Source organism: Schistocerca gregaria, chromosome X (assembly GCF_023897955.1).
Source record: "Schistocerca gregaria isolate iqSchGreg1 chromosome X, iqSchGreg1.2, whole genome shotgun sequence".
In the NCBI taxonomy this organism is placed as follows: domain Eukaryota; kingdom Metazoa; phylum Arthropoda; class Insecta; order Orthoptera; family Acrididae; genus Schistocerca; species Schistocerca gregaria.
Window position 1 is genome coordinate 624,666,137 of NC_064931.1, and position 19,562 is coordinate 624,685,698.

A 19,562-nucleotide genomic window follows, 5' to 3' on the forward strand; every position below is an offset into this window, starting at 1 on the left:
TCTCTCCTTCTCATCCTGTATGGTAAGTCTCCTCTGACCCACGGTTCTGGGTGACTTTCCCAAATCTACCCCCTTTCCTAATCTCTCTAGTCCTTTCCCTTCACCCCTCTTCCTTCCCCTTCAACCCTTCTGCCTGAAGAAGGGGCCACTGGCTCCAAAAGCTTACCAATTACAATTGTCTTTTATGTTATTGTTTTGCTGCTGCTTGGTTGGGCCACTGGCTCCAAAAGCTTACCAATTACAATTGTCTTTTATGTTATTGTTTTGCTGCTGCTTGGTTAATAGAATTTTTATCTACCCAGTTAAATAAAAGGGTGATGACAGTATGCTGCGCCTATAAAAAACTGAAAGAAACTGATGGTATTACACTATAAGATTAGTAGTAAACTTCCAGAGCCTGCCAAATCATTTTAATATCTAAGCACTATGAAAAAAATAAAACATGGTACAAGCAAGTTAAATAAGTAATTGGTAGTGCCACTAGAATACTCTGATTTGAAGAGAGGATTCTCAAAAAGTGTGATATATCAGTAATCAAAATGCATACAAGATATTAATATGACATATTCTAAAGTACCCCATCAGTGTTTGGAATTCTTATCTACTAGGTATGACAGCAGACATCAAAGGTATTCAAGAACTGTTAGGATCGTATTTCATATCATGGAATAATTTAAATGCTCAGCGAATTTAAAAGAGAATCTTTGAAAGAATGTGATTATTCAACAAAGTCTAGCCAACATTTCTGTTGCTTGTGTTATGTATGCTGCATAAGTGCCACAGGAGTAAAGTAAGAGAGATTGGGAAACATACTGTGGCATACAGACAGTCGTCTTTCTCCCACTCCATATGCAAATGTGACAGGACAGTAAAATGTTAATATTCATATAAAGTACCCTTCATCATACATTCTACAATATCTTGTTGTGTATAAATGAATCTGTGCCAAATATGTTGTTCCCACATCCCACCTCAGATAAATGATGCACAAGCAATTTGAAGAATGATGTTACATTTGACCATGCCATTACATTAGATGCAGACAAAAGGGGTACACAGATTCTTCCCCAGTAAGGGGGGTGGGTTGGGGTGGGGTGTGGGGGGGGGGGGGGGATGGGAAGGGGGGATGGAGTTGGGTAGTGGCTTTTAAAAATGCCACTGGGAATGGCAACCCCATCATAATACCATCATATACATGGGTGTGGTTCTCTGTAAAATAGGAGAAGTCTCCTCCCACCATTGGCTGGATAAAGGGCACCAGTAAGGAAGGATGTAAGTTGTATGTAGTATCATAGGTTATCAGTATTGCCAGAGCTGGTGCCTTGAAGCTTCTTGTGGGTGCTGTGGCTTTGAACATTGCCACCAGTGAAGAATCTTTGGGCTGCTGACCAATGGGGAGTTCCAGGATGGTGTTATAAGTGGCGATCACCTGGGTGTCAGTCTCTGCTGCTACTTCTACTTCTATATGTAGTTCTCTGCTTCTAGTGAGAGTTCTGTGTTGCTAGTTGGTGCTAAACATTACTCCAAGTTGTTGACAGTTAGCTCTGCTGGCAAACATTCAGTGCATATAGATGCATGCCCAGTGTCAGACTTCTGCTTATTGTTAGTCACTAACAAGTTTTCAACAATGTAGCAGTTCTTCAGAATAAGTTGAGTGCATTACATTTATTCAAACTGCATTTGTGTCAAATAATCTTTTGCTTGCCTGTCCAGATTCCTATGGCAATACATTCTTTGCCACCTTCCACACATTTGTCATTAGCGACAAGGGCATTACGGTTGCCAACGTACAACACAGCATTGTAGTTGTGATGATGTTTATGGGGCGCTCATCAGTGCCCATAGAATACACAATTTTTACACTGTGCAATTTTTTACACAGTCCAGTCTACCCACTCTCACAAATGGTGATGATTAAATGATGAGGACAACACAAACACCCAGTCCCTGGGCAGGGAAAATCCCCAACCCAGCTGGGAATCAAACCCGGGACCCCATGATCCAGAGGTAGCAACGGTAGTTACCTGACCATGAGCTGCAGACGTACAACACAGCACTGCAGTATTAAACTGGAATGCATTCTTATCATTTCTCTGCATATAGGTAGTCTGCTGATAACAAACATAGGATATGTTATTGTACAATAAGGAACAGCAGCTTTTATCACATTAACTGTGCCTTCCTTTAAGAAGATTTCACTAGATTTCTTTACTGACTTCACTGACAAGACAAAGGACAATTTAACTTTATATGTATACATGTAAGAGGTACACATATATCAGATATTTTAATCACATAGTAAAATGATTTAATGTAATCTTTACACTCATGATAGCATTCAACAGATACCAAGCAGGCTACCTATGAAATGTACTCACTGTCTTCCCAAACCAGAAATCCAGTACATTCTGGACATTCATCTTCAGACATGTATTAGTCATGTTTATGAGAATGCATAATTCCGACTCCCTGTGAAGTCTTAACATGGCTGCACATCGAGCTCCCACTGGAAAGATTGTCTTTATACACTAGCACATTCAGGCTACTGCATGCAGCCTACCTCCTCAAATTAAGCCAACACCTCCACAGTCATCTCCTCAATCCTCAAGCCATTATCACTTCAATATGCTTGTCATTTTGTGTGCACTCTTCTATCACACCAAAATTATCCATCCAGTGATATATGCTGCAATTACGAATTCATGTCTCACTCTCAAATTGTGTCCTATGGGATACATCCTCTTCCCAACTGCATCAGCACTTCGGTGCTTGAAGTACAGACTGCTCTTATAGTCTTCTTTTTTTCTGTTATGATTTCATTGCTTTCTCTTGTTGTCTCCTGATATTCACAATTTTCCTGTTTATATTTATTTATTGTTACTATTTTTAATGTTTCCCTGAGTTCATTTTTCCATTTCTTGCTTTCTTAATAACTGTTCATTTTCTGGCTTATCTCAGGTAACTGCTTGTTCTCTTCTTCTTAATCCTGCGTACGAATAACCTCTATCTATCCTGTCTATATGAACCCCCTCTGTATTTCTGTACTGCTGTTCTGCTACCTTCTCCTTCCTACTCTTTGCAATCTCCCATAGCCTTTCTCTCTCCAGTCCTTAATTACTACCAACAACATGAACCACACAATGTAACACCAAAAGGGTCTCTCTCTCTCTCTCTCTCTCTCTCTCTCTCTCTCTCTCTCTCTCTCCCTCTCTCTCTCTCTCTCTCCCTCCCCCCCCTTTCCCTCCCTGTGTATACGCATGCATGTGTGTGGGGGGGGGGGGGTGGGGGGGGGGGGGCACGCACATGCAGAAATGTGACTAAAAACAGTTACAGGCACTTTGTGTCCAATCACCACCACCCTTTATCTGTTTCAAGTATCATTTATTTGAGATGACAACACTTTGATCCAGACTTACCTTGGACTTATTTTGAACTCCTGTGGTTATAATGTCATTACAAATTTTATCGAGTTACTGGTTTTTGCATGAACTTCTCTTCAGACTGTTTAGCTATGTTACTACAACAGCTGTGCTTGCATTTGAACTGGGAGATAGCGATCACCACATGTACTTGCTTGAAAGTGTTCCAGTAAATACATTCTGCATAGTTAGAAAATTGGTGATGAGATCAAATGGCATCAAGAATAGATGTGGAACAGCAACAACAGCATTGACACAAGCTATTGTACCAACAGAAGAAGCAACTGGAACAACAGAAGAAGCAATAGCAACATCAGAAGCAACAGGAACAATGTTAGAAGAACCACAAGCAGCTGATGGACGCAACACATGCAAATCAGCTACACTAATCCCTCTGTATACGTCTGGTGCCTATGTTCCCAGTTTTGTTGCAATCTAGCAGTAAACTAATGGTTTATGGTATAAGGGGCGTTTGAACAGTCTGTGTAAAAATAAAAACTAGTTACGTGTTTGGGGTAAACCTTTCTCATTTTTTGACATAGTGCGGGTAAGCTACTACAAACAGCATAGTGAACGCATTATTGTGGCCAAGACACGAAGCCCACGCCTAATACAATAGTACAAGTTTATATGCCAACTAGCTCTGCAGATGATGAAGAAATTGAAGAAATGTACGATGAAATAAAAGAAATTATTCAGATAGTGAAGGGAGATGAAAATTTAATAGTAATGGGTGACTGGAATTCGAGTGTAGGAAAAGGGAGAGAAGGAAACATAGTAGGTGAATATGGATTGGGGCTAAGAAATGAAAGAGGAAGCCGCCTAGTAGAATTTTGCACAGAGCACAACTTAATCATAGCTAACACTTGGTTTAAGAATCATGAAAGAAGGTTGTATACATGGAAGAACCCTGGAGATACTAAAAGGTATCAGATAGATTATATAATGGCAAGACAGAGATTTAGGAACCAGGTTTTAAATTGTAAGACATTTCCAGGTGCAGATGTGAACTCAGACCACAATCTGTTGGTTATGACCAGTAGATTAAAGCTGAAGAAACTGCAAAAATGTGGGAAATGAAGGAGATGGGACCTGGATAAACTGAAAGAACCAGAGGTTGTACAGAGTTTCAGGGAGAGCATAAGGGAACAATTGGCAGGAATAGGGGAAAGAAATACAGTAGAAGAAGAATGGGTAGCTTTGAGGGATGAAATAGTGAAGTCAGCAGAGGATCAAGTAGGTAAAATGACGAGGGCTAGTATAAATCCTAGGGTAACAAAAGAGATAATGAAATTAATTGATGAAAGGATAAAATACAAAAATGCAGTAAATGAAGAAGGGAAAAAGGAATACAAATGTCTCAAAAATTAGATCGACAGGAAGTGCAAAATGGCTAAACAGGGATAGCTAGAGGACAAATGTAAGGTTGTAGAGGCTTATCTCACTAGGGGTAAGATAGATACTGCCTACAGGAAAATTAAAGAGACCTTTGGAGAAAAGAGAACCACTTGTATGAATATCAAGAGCTCAGATGGAAACCCAGTTCTAATCAAATAAGGGAAAGCAGAAAGGTGGAAGAAGTATATAGAGGGTCTATACAAGGGCGATGTACTTGAGGACAATATTATGGAAATGGAAGAGGATGTAGATGAAGATGAAATGGGAGATATGATAATGCATGAAGAGTTTGACAGAGCACTGACAGACCTGAGTCGAAACAAGGCCCCGGGAGTAAACAATATTCCATTAAAACTACTGACAGCCTTGGGAGAGCCAGTACTGACAAAACTCTACCGTCTGGTGAGCAAGATGTATGAGACAGGCAAAATACCCTCAGACTTCAAGAAGAATATAATAATTCCAATCCCAAAGAAAGCAGGTGTTGACAGATGCGAAAATTACCAAACTATCAGTTTAATAAGTCACAGCTGCATAATACTAACACGAATTCTTTACAGATGAATGGAAAAACTGGTAGAAGCTGACCTCGGGGAAGATCAGTTTGGATTCCGTAGAAATGTTGGAACACATGAGGCAATACTGACTCTACGGCTTATCTTAGAAAATAGATTAAGGAAAGGCAAACCTATGTTTCTAGCATTTGTAGACTTAGAGAAAGCTTTTGACAATGTTGATTGTAATACTCTCATTCAAATTCTGAAGGTGGCAGGGTTAAAAAACAGGGAGCGAAAGGCTATTCACAATTTGTACAGAAAGCAGATGGCAGCTATAAGAGTCAAGGAACATGAAAGGGAAGCAGTGGTTGGGAAGGGAATGAGACAGGGTTGTACCCTATGCCCGTTGTTATTCAATCTGAATATTGAGCAGGCAATAAAGGAAACAAAAGAAGAGTTCAGAGTAGGTATTAAAATCCATGGAGAAGAAATAAAAACTTTGAGGTTCGCTGATGACATTGTAATTCTGTCAGAGACAGCAAGGGACTTGGAAGAGCAGTTGAACGGAATGGACAGTGTCTTGAAAGGAGGGTATAAGATGAACATAAAAAAAAGCAAAACGAGCATAATGGAATGTAATTGAATTAAGTCGGGTGATGCTGAGGCAATTAGATTAGGAAATGAGACACTTAAAGTAGTAAAGGAGTTTTGCTATTTGGGGAGTAAAATAACTGATGATGGTTGAAGTAGAGAGGATACAAAATGTAGACTGGCAATGGTAAGGAAAGTGTTTGTGAAGAAGAAAAATTTGTTAACATCGAGTATAGATTTAAATGTCAGGAAGTCGTTTCTTAAAGTATTTGTATGGAGTGTACCCACATATGGAAGTGAAACGTGGACGATAAATAGTTTAGACAAGAAGAGAACAGAAACTTTCAAAATGTAGTGCTACAGAAGAATGCTGAAGATTAGATGGGTAGATCACACAACTAATGAGAAGGTATTGAATAGAATTGGGGAGAAGAGGAGCTTGTGGCAAAACTTGACTAGAAGAAGGGATCGATTGGTAGGACATGTTCTGAGACATCGAGGGATCACAAATTTAGTATTGGAGGGCAGTGCGAAGGGTAAAAATCATAGAGGGAGACCAAAAGATGAATACACTAAGCAGATCAGAAGGATGTAGGCTGCAGTAGGTACTGGGAGATGAAGAAGCTTGCCCAGGATAGATTAGCATGGAGAGCTGCATCAAACCAGTCTCAGGATTGAAGACCACAACAACAAAAGTCTCTTTTTAGACTTATACACTTTGTCCAACACTGTTCTAATTTGTTGATCCCTTCCAAATAATAGGAATTGTCCAAGTCTGGAAAATAGCTATTAGTTGCTGCAATCAACTCCTCATTTGAATAAAATCTTTGTCCCACCAGCCATTTCTTCAAATCGGGGAACAAATAGTGGTTCGAGGGACACAATTCTGGAGAATAGGGAGGATGTGAAATGAATTGGAATCTTATTTCCAATAATTTTGCAACCACGGCTGCTGAGGTGTGTGCTGGTGTATTTTCGTGATGGAAAAGGACTTATTTGCAGTCCAATCGCTGGAGTTTTTCTTGCAGCTCGATTTTCAGACTGTCCAATAACAATGAATAATATGCACCTGTAATAGTTTTACCTTTTTCCAGATCGTCCCTTGTGAATTCCAACAGACAGTCGCCATAACCTTTCCAGCTGAAGGAATGGTCTTTGCCTTTTTTGGTGCAGATTCTCCCTTGGTAAGCTGTTGTTTAGATTGTTGTTTGGTCTCAGGACTATAGTAATGTACCCATGTTTCATCCACAGTGACGAAACAATGCTTAAAGTCCTGTGGATTCTTCAAATGGTTCAAATGGCTCTGAGCACTATGGGATTTAACATCTGAGGTCATCAGTTCCTTAGAACTTAGAACTACTCAAACATAACTAACTGAAGGACATCACACACATCCATGCCCGATGCAGGATTCGAACCTGCGACCGTAGCAGTCGCACGATTCCAGACTGAAGCACCTAGAACCCCTCGGCCACAGCGGCCGGCTGCGGATTCTTCCTGAACAGCTGCAAACAATCCTTGCAACACTTCACATGATTCCATTTTGAATCAAGCGTGAGCAATCGCGGAACCCATCTTGTGGATAGCTTTCTCATGTCCAAATGTTTATGCAAAATATTATGTACCCATTCATTCGAGATGCCCACAGCACTAGCAATATCATGCACCTTAAATATTCTGTCATCCATCACCATATCATGGATTTTATCAATGATTTTTGGAGTCGTAACCTCCACAGGGCATCCAAAACGTTCAGCATAACTTGTGCCCATATGGCCACTCCAAAAATTTTGAAACCACTTATAAACTGTTCAAATTGAAGGTGCAGAATCACTGTAATGTTGATCAAGCTTCTCTTTAGTCCCCTGTGGCTTTTTGCCTTGCATATTCTTTTTTTTGTCCATTTTTCGGCAATCACTCAACTTCCTTGATGCACACGAATGCCAAGCACAAAGAAATAGACCAATATGGCTGAAACGTGGTGTGCCTTCTTTCCAAAGATGCTATTAACTATACACAACCTCGATACGTGCTGGTGGTGCAATCTCTCGGACTTTGCATGGATGTTTCAAACTCCCCTTGCAACTACCTTTTCTGGCCTATACCAGCATAAAGAACTGCCCTTTTACATTGCAAGTGCACCAGTACTGATCCAATGACATTTGGAAAAACTGATGATGTAAGTACTATCATATGTCTACATCTACATGATTACTCTGCTATTCACAATAAAGTGTCAGGCAGAGGGTTCAATGGACCAACTTCAAGCTGTGTCTCTACCGTTCCACTCTTGAATAGTGGACGGGAAAAATGAGCACTTAAATTTTTCTGTGGAAGCCTGATTTCTCTTGTTCTATTGTGATGATCATTTCTCCCTATGTAGGTGAGTGGCAACAGAATGTTTTTGCTGTCAAAGGAGAGAACTGGTGATTGAAATTTCATGAGAAGATAAGATCCCACTGCAATGAAAAATGCCTTTGTATTAATTATTGCCACTCCAATACATGTATCATGTCAGTGGCACTATCTTCCCTATTTCGCGATAGTACGAAATGAGCCACCCTTCTTTGAACTTTTTCGATGTCATCTGTCAGTCCCACCTGATGTGGATCCCATACCGCACAGCAGTACTCCAGAATAGGGCAGACAAGTGTGGTGTAAGCGCAGTCTTTTTAGTAGGCCTGTTGCACCTTCTAAGTGTTCTGACAATGAATGACAGTCTTTGGTTTGCTCTACCCACAATATTATCTATGTGATTGTTCCAATTTAGGTTATTTGTAATTGTAATACATAAGCATTTAGTTGAATTTACAACTGTAAGATTTGTGTGACTTATCGTGTAACCCAAGTTTAGCGGATTTCCTTTAGTATTTATGTGAATAACTTCACACTTTTCTTTATTCAGGGTCAATTTCCACTTATTGCACCATACAGATATCTTATCTAAACCATTTTGCAATTCATTTTGGTCACCTGATGACTTTACAACATGGTAAATGGCAGCATAATTTGCAAACAATCTAATAAGGTTACCCAGATTGTCTCCTATATCATTAATATAGATTACGAAAAATGGAGGGCCTATAACACTTCTTTGAGGAACACTGAATATTACTTCTGTTTTACTCGATGACTTTCCATCTATTATTACAAACCGTGATCTTTCTGACAGGAAATCACAAATCAAGTTACAAAACTGAGGCAATGTGCCATAGGCACACAGATTGGTTAGAAGAAAATTGTGAGGAATGGTGTCAAAAGCCTCCTGGAAATCTAAATCTATACATAATCTATTTGGATGACGAAGTTTTTCTTGGGTCCAATAAAAAAGAATAGTTCTCAAATCTGTATCTCTAATTCAGGAAACTGTAGACAACTTGGGTCAAGTGCAGCTTACAAAAAGCATATTTTTCCAAACAGAAGTAGAATATCTAGGCCACCATGCTCAATAAAGATGGTATCTGTCCTATGGAACAACATTTAGAAGCAAATGAAAAGATCCAAATACCCAAGAATATAAAATGAGTGACAACCTTTCATGGGTAAAAAAATGGTTATGTGAAATTTATTTCACTTACAGCTACCACTGCCTATGTGCTAAACTAGCTAGGAAAGATGGAGAAACAGTTAAAGTGGGCAACAGCCTGTGAGGGGGCCTACAATAAACTATAATGTTTACTAGAATTAGAATGTTCATAATAAGCCATTCAGTATATTTTGATGCAGTGGCCCTTGTCAATATTAATTACCAACACTTAGTCTACAATTATGTATGACTACTTGAAGCAATGATACTAGTAGATTTATTTACAGGTGTGTAAATGCAGAATTCTTTTATGATCATTAGATATATTTTTACTGAAAAGTACAGCTACTCAATGAGCAAGTCTTGAAAATCACTGTCCATGAGTTCATCAAGTGTGTAATATTCTTGCTCTTTTAATAACATTTCTAAAACTTTTTTAAAATTGTGTAAGGCAGTCAGATGAGCTGCTTTGGCAAATTGTTGAAGAATTTCAGGCTCATATGTTTATGGATATTGCATGTGTGAAACAGTCTTCAGTATGGTAAATCTATCATGTGGCTACTTCTGGTATTATGCAAATGAACATTTTCCTTAGTATAAATTTTCTTTGGCATAAATTAGTGAACTACGGATGTAAAAGGTGGGGACTGTCATAATGGTATGTCATCTAAAATGACTTCTACAAGTATCTCTTAGAGGCAAACCTAGAATACACCTAACAGCTTTCTTCTGCAAGTCAGCTCTGTTGCATTTTCCCACAACAGTATTCCATATTGCAGCTGTGAGTGGAAGAATGTATAATAAGAGTATAGTTGCAGATTCTTACTGACATTCTGTCTTAATTTGTGTAGTAAAAATATCATTCTTGCTAGTTTGCTGCTTAAGTAATTTGTGTGTCCATCTCATGGTAGTCACTTACTGATCAAAACCGAAGTAATTCCACATTTTTATTCTCAGACTTCATTGCTAAGGGACTGAAATAAAGTTCTTCTCGTTTTGTTTTGCTTATGGACAACTGGTTAGCCAGACACCAGTGATTAGTCATCTCTATTTATAAGTTTACACCTGTTGTTACCAGTATGATATCAGCAGCATAGATCATGTTCTCACTTGGAATATGACTTGAGAAACAATTTGTATAAACAATCAAGAGAAAGGGTCCAAGAGCCAACCCCTGTGGGATTCCACATTTTATTTTATGCATCTATGATGCCTGATTATTTGCTTATACTTTCTGTGTGACACTATGTCAAAGACTTTCCTCAAGTCTATAAGTGTAGCACATGTAGCTTGTCTCTTTTTCCAACAGCATCACATATCATATCTAACATATTTCCTGTTGCTTCCACTGTTGACAGATCTGATCTAAAGCCAAACTGGTTTGCAGTCAATAACCTGTTGTTTTCAAAAGAGTCACATATTTATGTATACAGATTTCCATTATTATTCACACAACTGAGATTGGTCTATGGTCACTATGGAGGCACATTCCTCCTTTCTTAAACACTGACAGTCTAACAGTGATTTTAAGTGCTACAGGGAAAATACTATCTGCCACAATTCTGTTGGCTAGAAAAAGCAATGGAATTTTAATTTCATCTGCTATGCTCTCTATGATGAGCTGCTTATTTCATAATAGTGCCCTGTTTAAGAATTTCCAAACTTGTTAATTGCTTTGCTAATATTGTAAGGAGTAATTTTAGACCATGAGATTGTAGTTATATTTTTTTGTTTGGGGTACAAGTGTCTCAGCAATTGAGCTGTTGTTGCAGCTTGAATGATGACAGCTTGTACAGTTTGCGAAGAATTCATCCAATACATTTGAGTCAATGGCAATGGTATTACCTTTCTTGGATTGATTTATTTCACTTTTAATTACATTCCATGCTGCATGACTACTATTTTTAGATTTCAAAATATAGCTATCATTTCTTTTAAACTTGGCTATTTTAATTTCAGTTTTGTAGACATGTTTGAGTTTTGTGTATATTTTCTAAACTTCACCACTATTCACAGACCTTTCTTTAGCTATGAGAAGCAGCATTCTTATTATATTCACTGTCATAGTATTCCATATTTTCAGTATTTTGTGGTCTACATTTAACAATTTTAATATTGTTTTTATATATGGTTGGACAGTTGCTATTTAGTAAATGCTGAACAGTGCCATAGCAACAAAGTAATGAATTCATCAACAGATCGCTCAGTAGTCAAGTTAAAGGAGCAGTTCACTGATTTGAATCGCCTCATCATATTTTCAATGAGGGTTGTGTACTTTACAAAGGTTTTGGTACATTCAAAGAGTGACTGTCTTATTTTTGGACATAGTTCTTCATTATCAGATGCCCTAATTTAACCACACTACATTCTTCTACAGAGTATTTATTCTCACTGGTGATTATGTTGTCTAGGTATGATCCTTGCCTTGTTGGTTGTTCATTGATGCAGTACAGATTATGTGATTTAAATGAATTTATTAAATGAGATACATTTTTTTCATTTTTCCCTTAAGCCTATGCTATTTCTCCAGGCTTGAAGTTTGTGATGTCTATAACTTGAAACTAATTTTATTAGTATACCTACAAAAGCTTTTTCATCAGTTCCTGGTGTATGACAGAACGGTATTAAATGAACAGCATAACGCCACCTTATTCCTATTACCATTTACTCCCAATCAGTCCTCAATCTAGGTAGCCGATGCATCCCCCTGTAGTACAAGGATCGTCTTGTCCCAAAAGAATGCCAAGGAAGTGTAAACATTGATTGTTTATTTTAATTTCAGTTTTGTAGACTTGTTTGAGTTTTGTGTACATTTTCTAAACTTCACCACTATTCATAGACCTTTCTTTAGCTATGAGTAGCAGCATTATTATAGTATTCACTGTCATAGCATACCATGTTTTTAGTGTTTTGTGGTCTGCATTTAACAACTTTAATATTGTTTTTATATATGGTTGGACAGTTGCTATTTAGTATATGTTGAACAGTGCCTCAGCAGCAAAGTAATGAATTTATCAACAGATCTCTCAGTAGTCAAGTTAAAGGAGCAGTCCTAAATAGGGATAATTCAGTATGCACAATAGGTTATCAGAGCAGGAATCACAGCACTGATAGTTTGTTACTCAGTAATTAGTGCCACTAAATCTATTGATAGCCCATCAGTTATTGTGGCAATTCTGATGCATTTCATCTCCTCTAAGCTATTTCTGTAGTGTTTGACAGAGGGGATGGCTTTGTTTCCTTACAAGTTAGCAGTACAGAATTTCATGCAAAACTTTCCCACAATTCCATCAATTCCCTGTTGTGGACTCTCTTCCATTTGCAAATACAAGTCCTCCATCTCCTACATCAAAGTAAATGGAAAATGTCCTGTACAAAAACCACTGTGTGGTGACATGTGTACTGGATGAGGTTGATGAGGACATGGAGCAACAGATGTGTGTACCCAACGTGCCAAACATCAACTGGCTCCTGAAAAGATATCTTCCAAATGGAACAAGATGTATTTGGACTCTGCAGTGCCTTTACGCAGTACAGTGAGGCTCACAGTATTGAACACTTGTCTGAGCCTCTTCAGCCCTTATTTGGTAACAAGAAGGTGGCTTTCTGTTTCAGTCCTACTGATTTGTCTATTTATAATTCTCTCTGACACTTTGCTTCAAAAGTACTGTGACACCAAAGGAAGTTTTTTAGAGGTGCAATTAAAAATAAAAGAAAAAATTAAAAGAGTGCAAAATGGGTTATGGTAAAGTTTTGATTATTACACACACATTTTTGGACTTACTTGGTGGCATGGCAATTCCGTAGCCTTTTGAATCCAAAAGTCCTCCTACTTGGGTCAGCTCACAGTTCCGTTCAATAACATACTCTATTGATGTTGATTCCATTAGAAAAGCATAACTGCCTTTTCCTTTCACAACACGGTCCACTCCTTCAACATTTGAGCTTGTAAAAACGCTTGGACGAGCAGACTCCATGAATGACCACATCCTCTGGTACGTTGAAAAATTGGAATCCTAAAACAAGATGTAGATATCCTTGAAATCAAGTGTAAAGTGGTAAATATGTTAAAAATGTTCCTGAAATTATGAAAGTTTTGATGTACCATCATGCACTCACTACTAAAACACTTAAATAAGAATAAATTTAACAGACAAACAATACTGAAAATTGACATACAGTGTTGCTGTGTGTAATTATGTTATGAATGGATGTGTCAAATAGCCACACTGTCAATAATGCTGCTAGATAAGTGAAGTAAGTGATTACAAAACCCTCAATATGCCAGTTATTTAAAGACAGTTACCCCACAGTGAACATGAATATGCACCCAAAATGCCACAAAGACACATCTGAAAAGAGCCTGAAGGAGATTAAATCATTGAATTCAATGGCAGCTGATCAGTTATTAGAAATTCACTTCAGTGATTCCAATTGTATTTTCTTCTAATGTTGAAAACTTTGCAAATATAATGGAATGTATGGGTGTTAGAAGAGACTGGCACAATACTATGTGAGTTGATGCAGTATCTGACCTCAGCTATGTAAGAACCACTAAGAATTGTTATGCACCATTAGCCATGAGAAAGTTAGTGTCTGCCAGCAATATAATATAACATTATGTGAGCCAGAGATGGACATTAGTCAAGAAGGTGCCGATAGGAAAGTGTAGGAACGTTTTTATCTTGTCAAGAAAGCAAAAAAACAAACAGTTTTTCATGTAAGGAATGTGAAAAATGAGTGATGAAGGGTATTTTGTTTGTCAAGTGCAAATACTGGTTGCACTAAAAGCGTACAAAAGTGAACCTAAAATTCATCAGTGATGATGTTCCATGGACATGCTACATTTGTTTATGAGTTGGAACAGCCTATCTTGTAAGTACAGTGGACTCAAAAAACGAAATTATAAAGTTGCTGCAAAAGGACATTGAGGCATTAAATACTGAAACAGTGACTATAAAAAAAGAAAAAGATAGATTAATACTGGGAAAACAGGCATGTGCTTGTCTGGAGGTGAGTGACACACACTGTCAATCAGAAGTGGTTTCAGGTGTAAGAGGAACTGTTGGTGCCAGTTATTTTATATCCACGACAACCACTTTCTGAGTGAAAGTTGTGATGATGCGAACTGCATGCAGTGGTCATTTGGAATCAAGTACTTTGCAAAAGGCCATTTCTCACAGCAACACATATGGAATTTTATCTTCAGTGGGCCAAAAAATATAAAAACTGGACAGTAGCTGACTGGAATCATGTAGGGTGGTCTGACAAGTTAGAATCTTGGCGTATTTCAATTACTGTAAGGCTCTGAGTGCACTGACCATCCAATAAGACATTTAACCCACAGTGTGTGGGGGAGGTAGTCCATGCCGGAGGTGGTTCTGTGATTTTTCAGGTTGTTTTTTGTAACTACACCTAGTCCCACTCACTAAATTTACCATGAGCATAATCTGATAGGTTTATTTCAATATTCTTGGTGTTGAAGTGTTGCCCTTCCTCCTCTATCTTCATGATGAGCATGCTCTGGAGTTTCCCATCTTCCAAGATGACAACAGTTATGTCCACAGGGCTGCATGCACACATTCCTTGTATGATGAACACTTAGGTAACCTATTGTAGCTTGAATCGTCCACCAGATAACCTAATTTTAATCCCACGTGAAATGGATGAAACTATTGGAAATGTGTGACAAAACCTAGTAACCAACATCTTCACTATTTGATAGCTCTATGGGATCCAAACATCAGAGCAACTTCATTTGAACATGACATAACTAAAGGAAGTAGTGGACACTCTTTCTCACAAAACACATACCATTACCACAGCTAGAGGTGGTCTTATATGGTATTTGCATGATGTTTCCTGTGGCTGAACAATTTTTTGTCTGGCATGCTTACATTCCATCATGAGTGGGGTTTCAACTATCTGTTCTAGGTAGTCTTCAGAAAAGGCAGCTAGTAATGTTTCACAGAGTATCATGTCACATCAACCAATGGCAAAACTACAATTTCCCTAACAAACAGTTGGATGATTAATGTCCCCTCTGATGATTTCAGTATGATCGGGGAACTTATGAAGTAGCAAACTGGAGTTTCTCTGCAGCTTTTTGTTACATCTGGGGGTGTGCATGGTGGCCGATGCAAGGATCCAGTTATATGTTTATGCTCTCCCTGCTACCCAGTCTGCCCCAAACAGTCTCACATGCAGCTTCAGTTTCTTTCTCAGTAGATTTGGGTTTCTTGTCTACACCACATCAATTTTCTAAATATCACTGATATCAATTTCAGAGCTTTAACCAGCTTTCTGTGCCAACAACTTTACCACAGTAGTAACACCGGCTCCTGCCAGATCACCGAAGTTAAACACTGCTGTCCTGCGCTAGCACTTGGATGGCTGACTATCCTGTCTACCGAGTGCTGTTGGCAAGTGGGGTGTACTCAGCCCTTGTGAGGAAAAATGAGGAGCTACTTGACTGAGCAGTACTGGCTCTGGTCTCGGAAACTGAGATATGGCCGGGAAAGTGATGTGCTGACCACGTTCCCCTCCATATCTGCATGCCTGTGGACTGATGATGACATAGTGGTCGATTGGTACCGTTAGGCCTTCATGGCCTGTTCGGGTAGGGTTTAGTTTAGTTTTACCCAGTTTTTTGTACATAGTATTATGTGACCTCCAAAGCTTTTCAGGAGTACTTCAAATTCTGGAACTTTGATGCGATGCTTTTGCAATCTACCATGAGGATTTTAATACTCTTGCCTATGGAGGGAGTGGGGAGGACACTCCTTTCGTCATACACTAACACTTCTGGACCTCCTACAAGTGTTGTTTTCTGGGCTGGATGGAGAGTCACCTAATCTAAAAAACCTAAATAAGCACCCAACACATGGTCAGCTACCTGGGCAGTAGTCTCTGATGTATAGCTCACATTTGAGCCATTTAGGGGAATCATAGAGTTTTCAACCCTATGGCATATGTCTAGGAAGTCACAGTTTAGCTTGTAACAGGACCTTCAAAGGTCTTCTGCTCAGCTATGAGCGTGGTGGTGATGATCAGTTCTAGGGGCAATGCTACAGACTGTAAGCTTTGTAGAAACTGTTAGCCATCCTGGTACTCTTGACCTTCTCTGCTATGCAGTAGAATGATCCAAGTATGACCTCAGAGCCTAGGTGCCAGGCATTTTTTGTTCCAACATGTGCCTTAATCTGCAATTGGTTGGATACTGTTGCCTCAATGACTGTCAAAACAGTTTTCTCAGCATGTCAATGAAGCCCCAGACACACAGACTGAGTGCACAAGATGTTCCTCCCTACCCCTCGCTGCAATTTCTCATTAGTCACCTGATGTTTTAAGTGCCGTTGATTAATAGCCCAATACCCTCTTGCATTTGCCTTCCCTTAACACAGGATAACCAAGTTTTCTAACAAGTGGATTGAGTCTCACTGGCCTAGTTTTGGTCTCAGTGGAAGACAGAGCCTCGAACTTGTTGACATGGAGGAAGGGTTAACACCTTGATTTCTCCCTGGTCCCTGTCTCTCCTGTAAGGGGCCCTGGACCTGCCATCGGCATGGCACTCACAATCGAGTGGATGGTTAGTGATAGATTCTTTACTTTCTGTAGAGGAGATAAAATCAATGAGAGAAGATAGTACTTGGGGTACCTCTGGTGTCTCCGATACATGACTCTTGGTAGCCCTCCTAACACACCTATTTGCAGCAGCTTCCAATTTGTTGATGGTAGTCAGGGGGATTTCCAGCTGCTTATGAACATCAGTTAACTCATTCTGCGGCTGAGAACTGCATACACAATGGTGCTGCACTGTGGCTGGTGCAATATTTTACAGAACAGTAAACAAAGCTTGCAGATCCTCTTTTCATTTATGGCTCTGGTGTGCTATATGTTTTATCAATTGCCTTTAAAAACTGGAGTGATTAATAGCTGAAAAGAGATATCTATTGTGACAACTGGAAAACCTCAATAAAATTAGTAATTAGTAATTAGGTTATGTTCACTAACAAACTAGAAAATAAAATTAATTTGCACGTTGCTGATGCGCCGGCCTCGCGCCGAGCCAAGCGGGTTGCGTAACCAGCTGGCTAGGCGCCCAGCAGGCAGTGCAGCACTATGCTTTGTTAATTTTTTCGAACTGTTGCATCCTTGAGCCCCCGGTTCGAGATGTACTCTTGTCCAGTAAATGGCTGATGCTACAGATCACACTTTATTAATAATTATAGTACAAAGTTACATCACCAGTTAGAGTTACATTTTCAGCAAGTACACCAAGTCTTTTCATCCATACATGTAGGTGTGCATGTCTGCTGGTGCGCCGGCAAGAGTGAACCATCCACTTCCAGTATTCCCTGTGCCAGCATCGAGACTAAAATTAACTCTACATCCACAGAAAAATATAGGTCCATTCAATATAACACTTTGTGTGGTTCCATTTGTGCCAAATTTATTTTCGAGGCTTAATATGTGTTTGTATCCAGGCATGCGGTGAAAAAATTAACAAAGCATAGTGCCGCACTGCCCGCTGGGCACCGAGCCGGCTGGTTATGCAACCCGCTTGGCTCGGCACCAGGCCAGCGCACAAGCACACGCGCACACCTAGAACAACTAGTGTGCGCGTCCGGCATAATGCCAGCATGCTGGTGCCTGCAGAGTATAAGTCCCTTATCATCTCCGTTACGTAACCAAGGTCTTTCGCTCCCTATACAAGTGGACAGTGCACGCCAGTGGAATCATTCCGCTGTGAGCTTTATCTGCAACAGCATTGAAGCACTATGCCGCGTCGACGTGTGTATCGTCAACGCCACCACCTCATGCCTGTCTACAAACACATATTAAGCCTCAAAAATAAACTTGGCACAAATGGAACCGCACAAAGTGTTATATTGAATGGGCCTATATTTTTCTGTGGATGTTGAGTTAATTTTAGTCTCGATGCTGACACAGGGAATACTGGAAGTGGATGGTTCACCCTTGCTATTGTTCGATGTCTACAAACACATATTAAGCCTTGAAAATAAACTTGGCACAAATGGACCCGCAAAAAGTGTTATATTGAATGGACCTATATTTTTCCGTGGATGTCGAGTTAATTTTAGTCTCGATCCAGGGAATACTGGAAGTGGATGGTTCACCCTTGCTATTGTTTGATGTGAGACTGCCTAGAACAACTAGCATGCGCATCCAGGATAAGCCATTTTGACCAAAAATAAATTTTATAATGTTGAAAAACTAACATCGGCGTGTACCCTATATTTTTACTGCTATGATGATGGTGATGATATACACTTCTGTCAAAAGAAAAAAAAAAACTAAATAGAACATGATATGTTAGTAATAATATATGCTACAGTAACTTTAAATCAGCAGCACTCATTTACTACCAAATACCTTACACCCGACACACATTGTTTCAAAAAATTCTTAAAAATACATATATAACATTTGGGAACTATTGTTTTTGAATGAGGGTACTCTCATCTCAAGATTTTAAAAAGCACAAATTAAGTTTGCTATTAACAATAAAACAAATTTTTCATGGCACCCACAGCTGTTCAAAAACACACAATATATCAACATATACACAAAGTATGGCACAACAGATAAAATATTACGTGAAAATGGCATGAACAGCAGAACAGTAGACTATAAAATTTTGAACTGTACTTTTCTGCCACATATGATCATACACAAAAGGAAAGCCAAAACTTGGCTTATATATTTAAATAAATGGGTGAAATGTACAGATCTGTTTTACTTAGCTAAGTTTGCGGCACCCTCTACACTAGTGTGTCAAACTCAGTTTACACAGTCAAAATTGTGAAAATTGTGGAGCACTGAGAAAGCACGTCTTCTGGTTATGGCAGTTAACAATGCACTGTTACTGTTTTTTAATGTTTGGTGGTGAAGCAGATGATGGTGATAACGATAATGATGCTGATGCTGGGTACCTATTTCAGCCAGATACAGATAATGATTGTGTCGGCCAGCTAAGAACTCAACTTGTGTAAGCTACACCCACACTTCAATAAGGCACCTTACTCAACCTGCTCCAGAGCAGCTCATTTATGAGCTATGTACACACTTGCTCCATAGAACAAATAAAAACAGGAATTGTACAGTTTG

At 39.1% G+C, this 19,562-nt stretch overlaps 1 protein-coding gene across 5 annotated transcripts in view; it reads right to left on the reverse strand.

Moving 5' to 3' along the window:
* LOC126297822 (glutamate receptor ionotropic, kainate 2) overlaps positions 1–19,562 on the reverse strand; it is a 402,447-nt gene that overhangs the window by 22,196 nt on the left and 360,689 nt on the right. For all 5 annotated transcript variants that reach the window (XM_049989054.1, XM_049989056.1, XM_049989055.1 and 2 more), the window contains one exon: positions 13,216–13,447. In XM_049989054.1, coding sequence (XP_049845011.1) covers positions 13,216–13,447 — 232 coding nt within the window. The remainder of the gene's footprint in view (positions 1–13,215; positions 13,448–19,562) is intronic.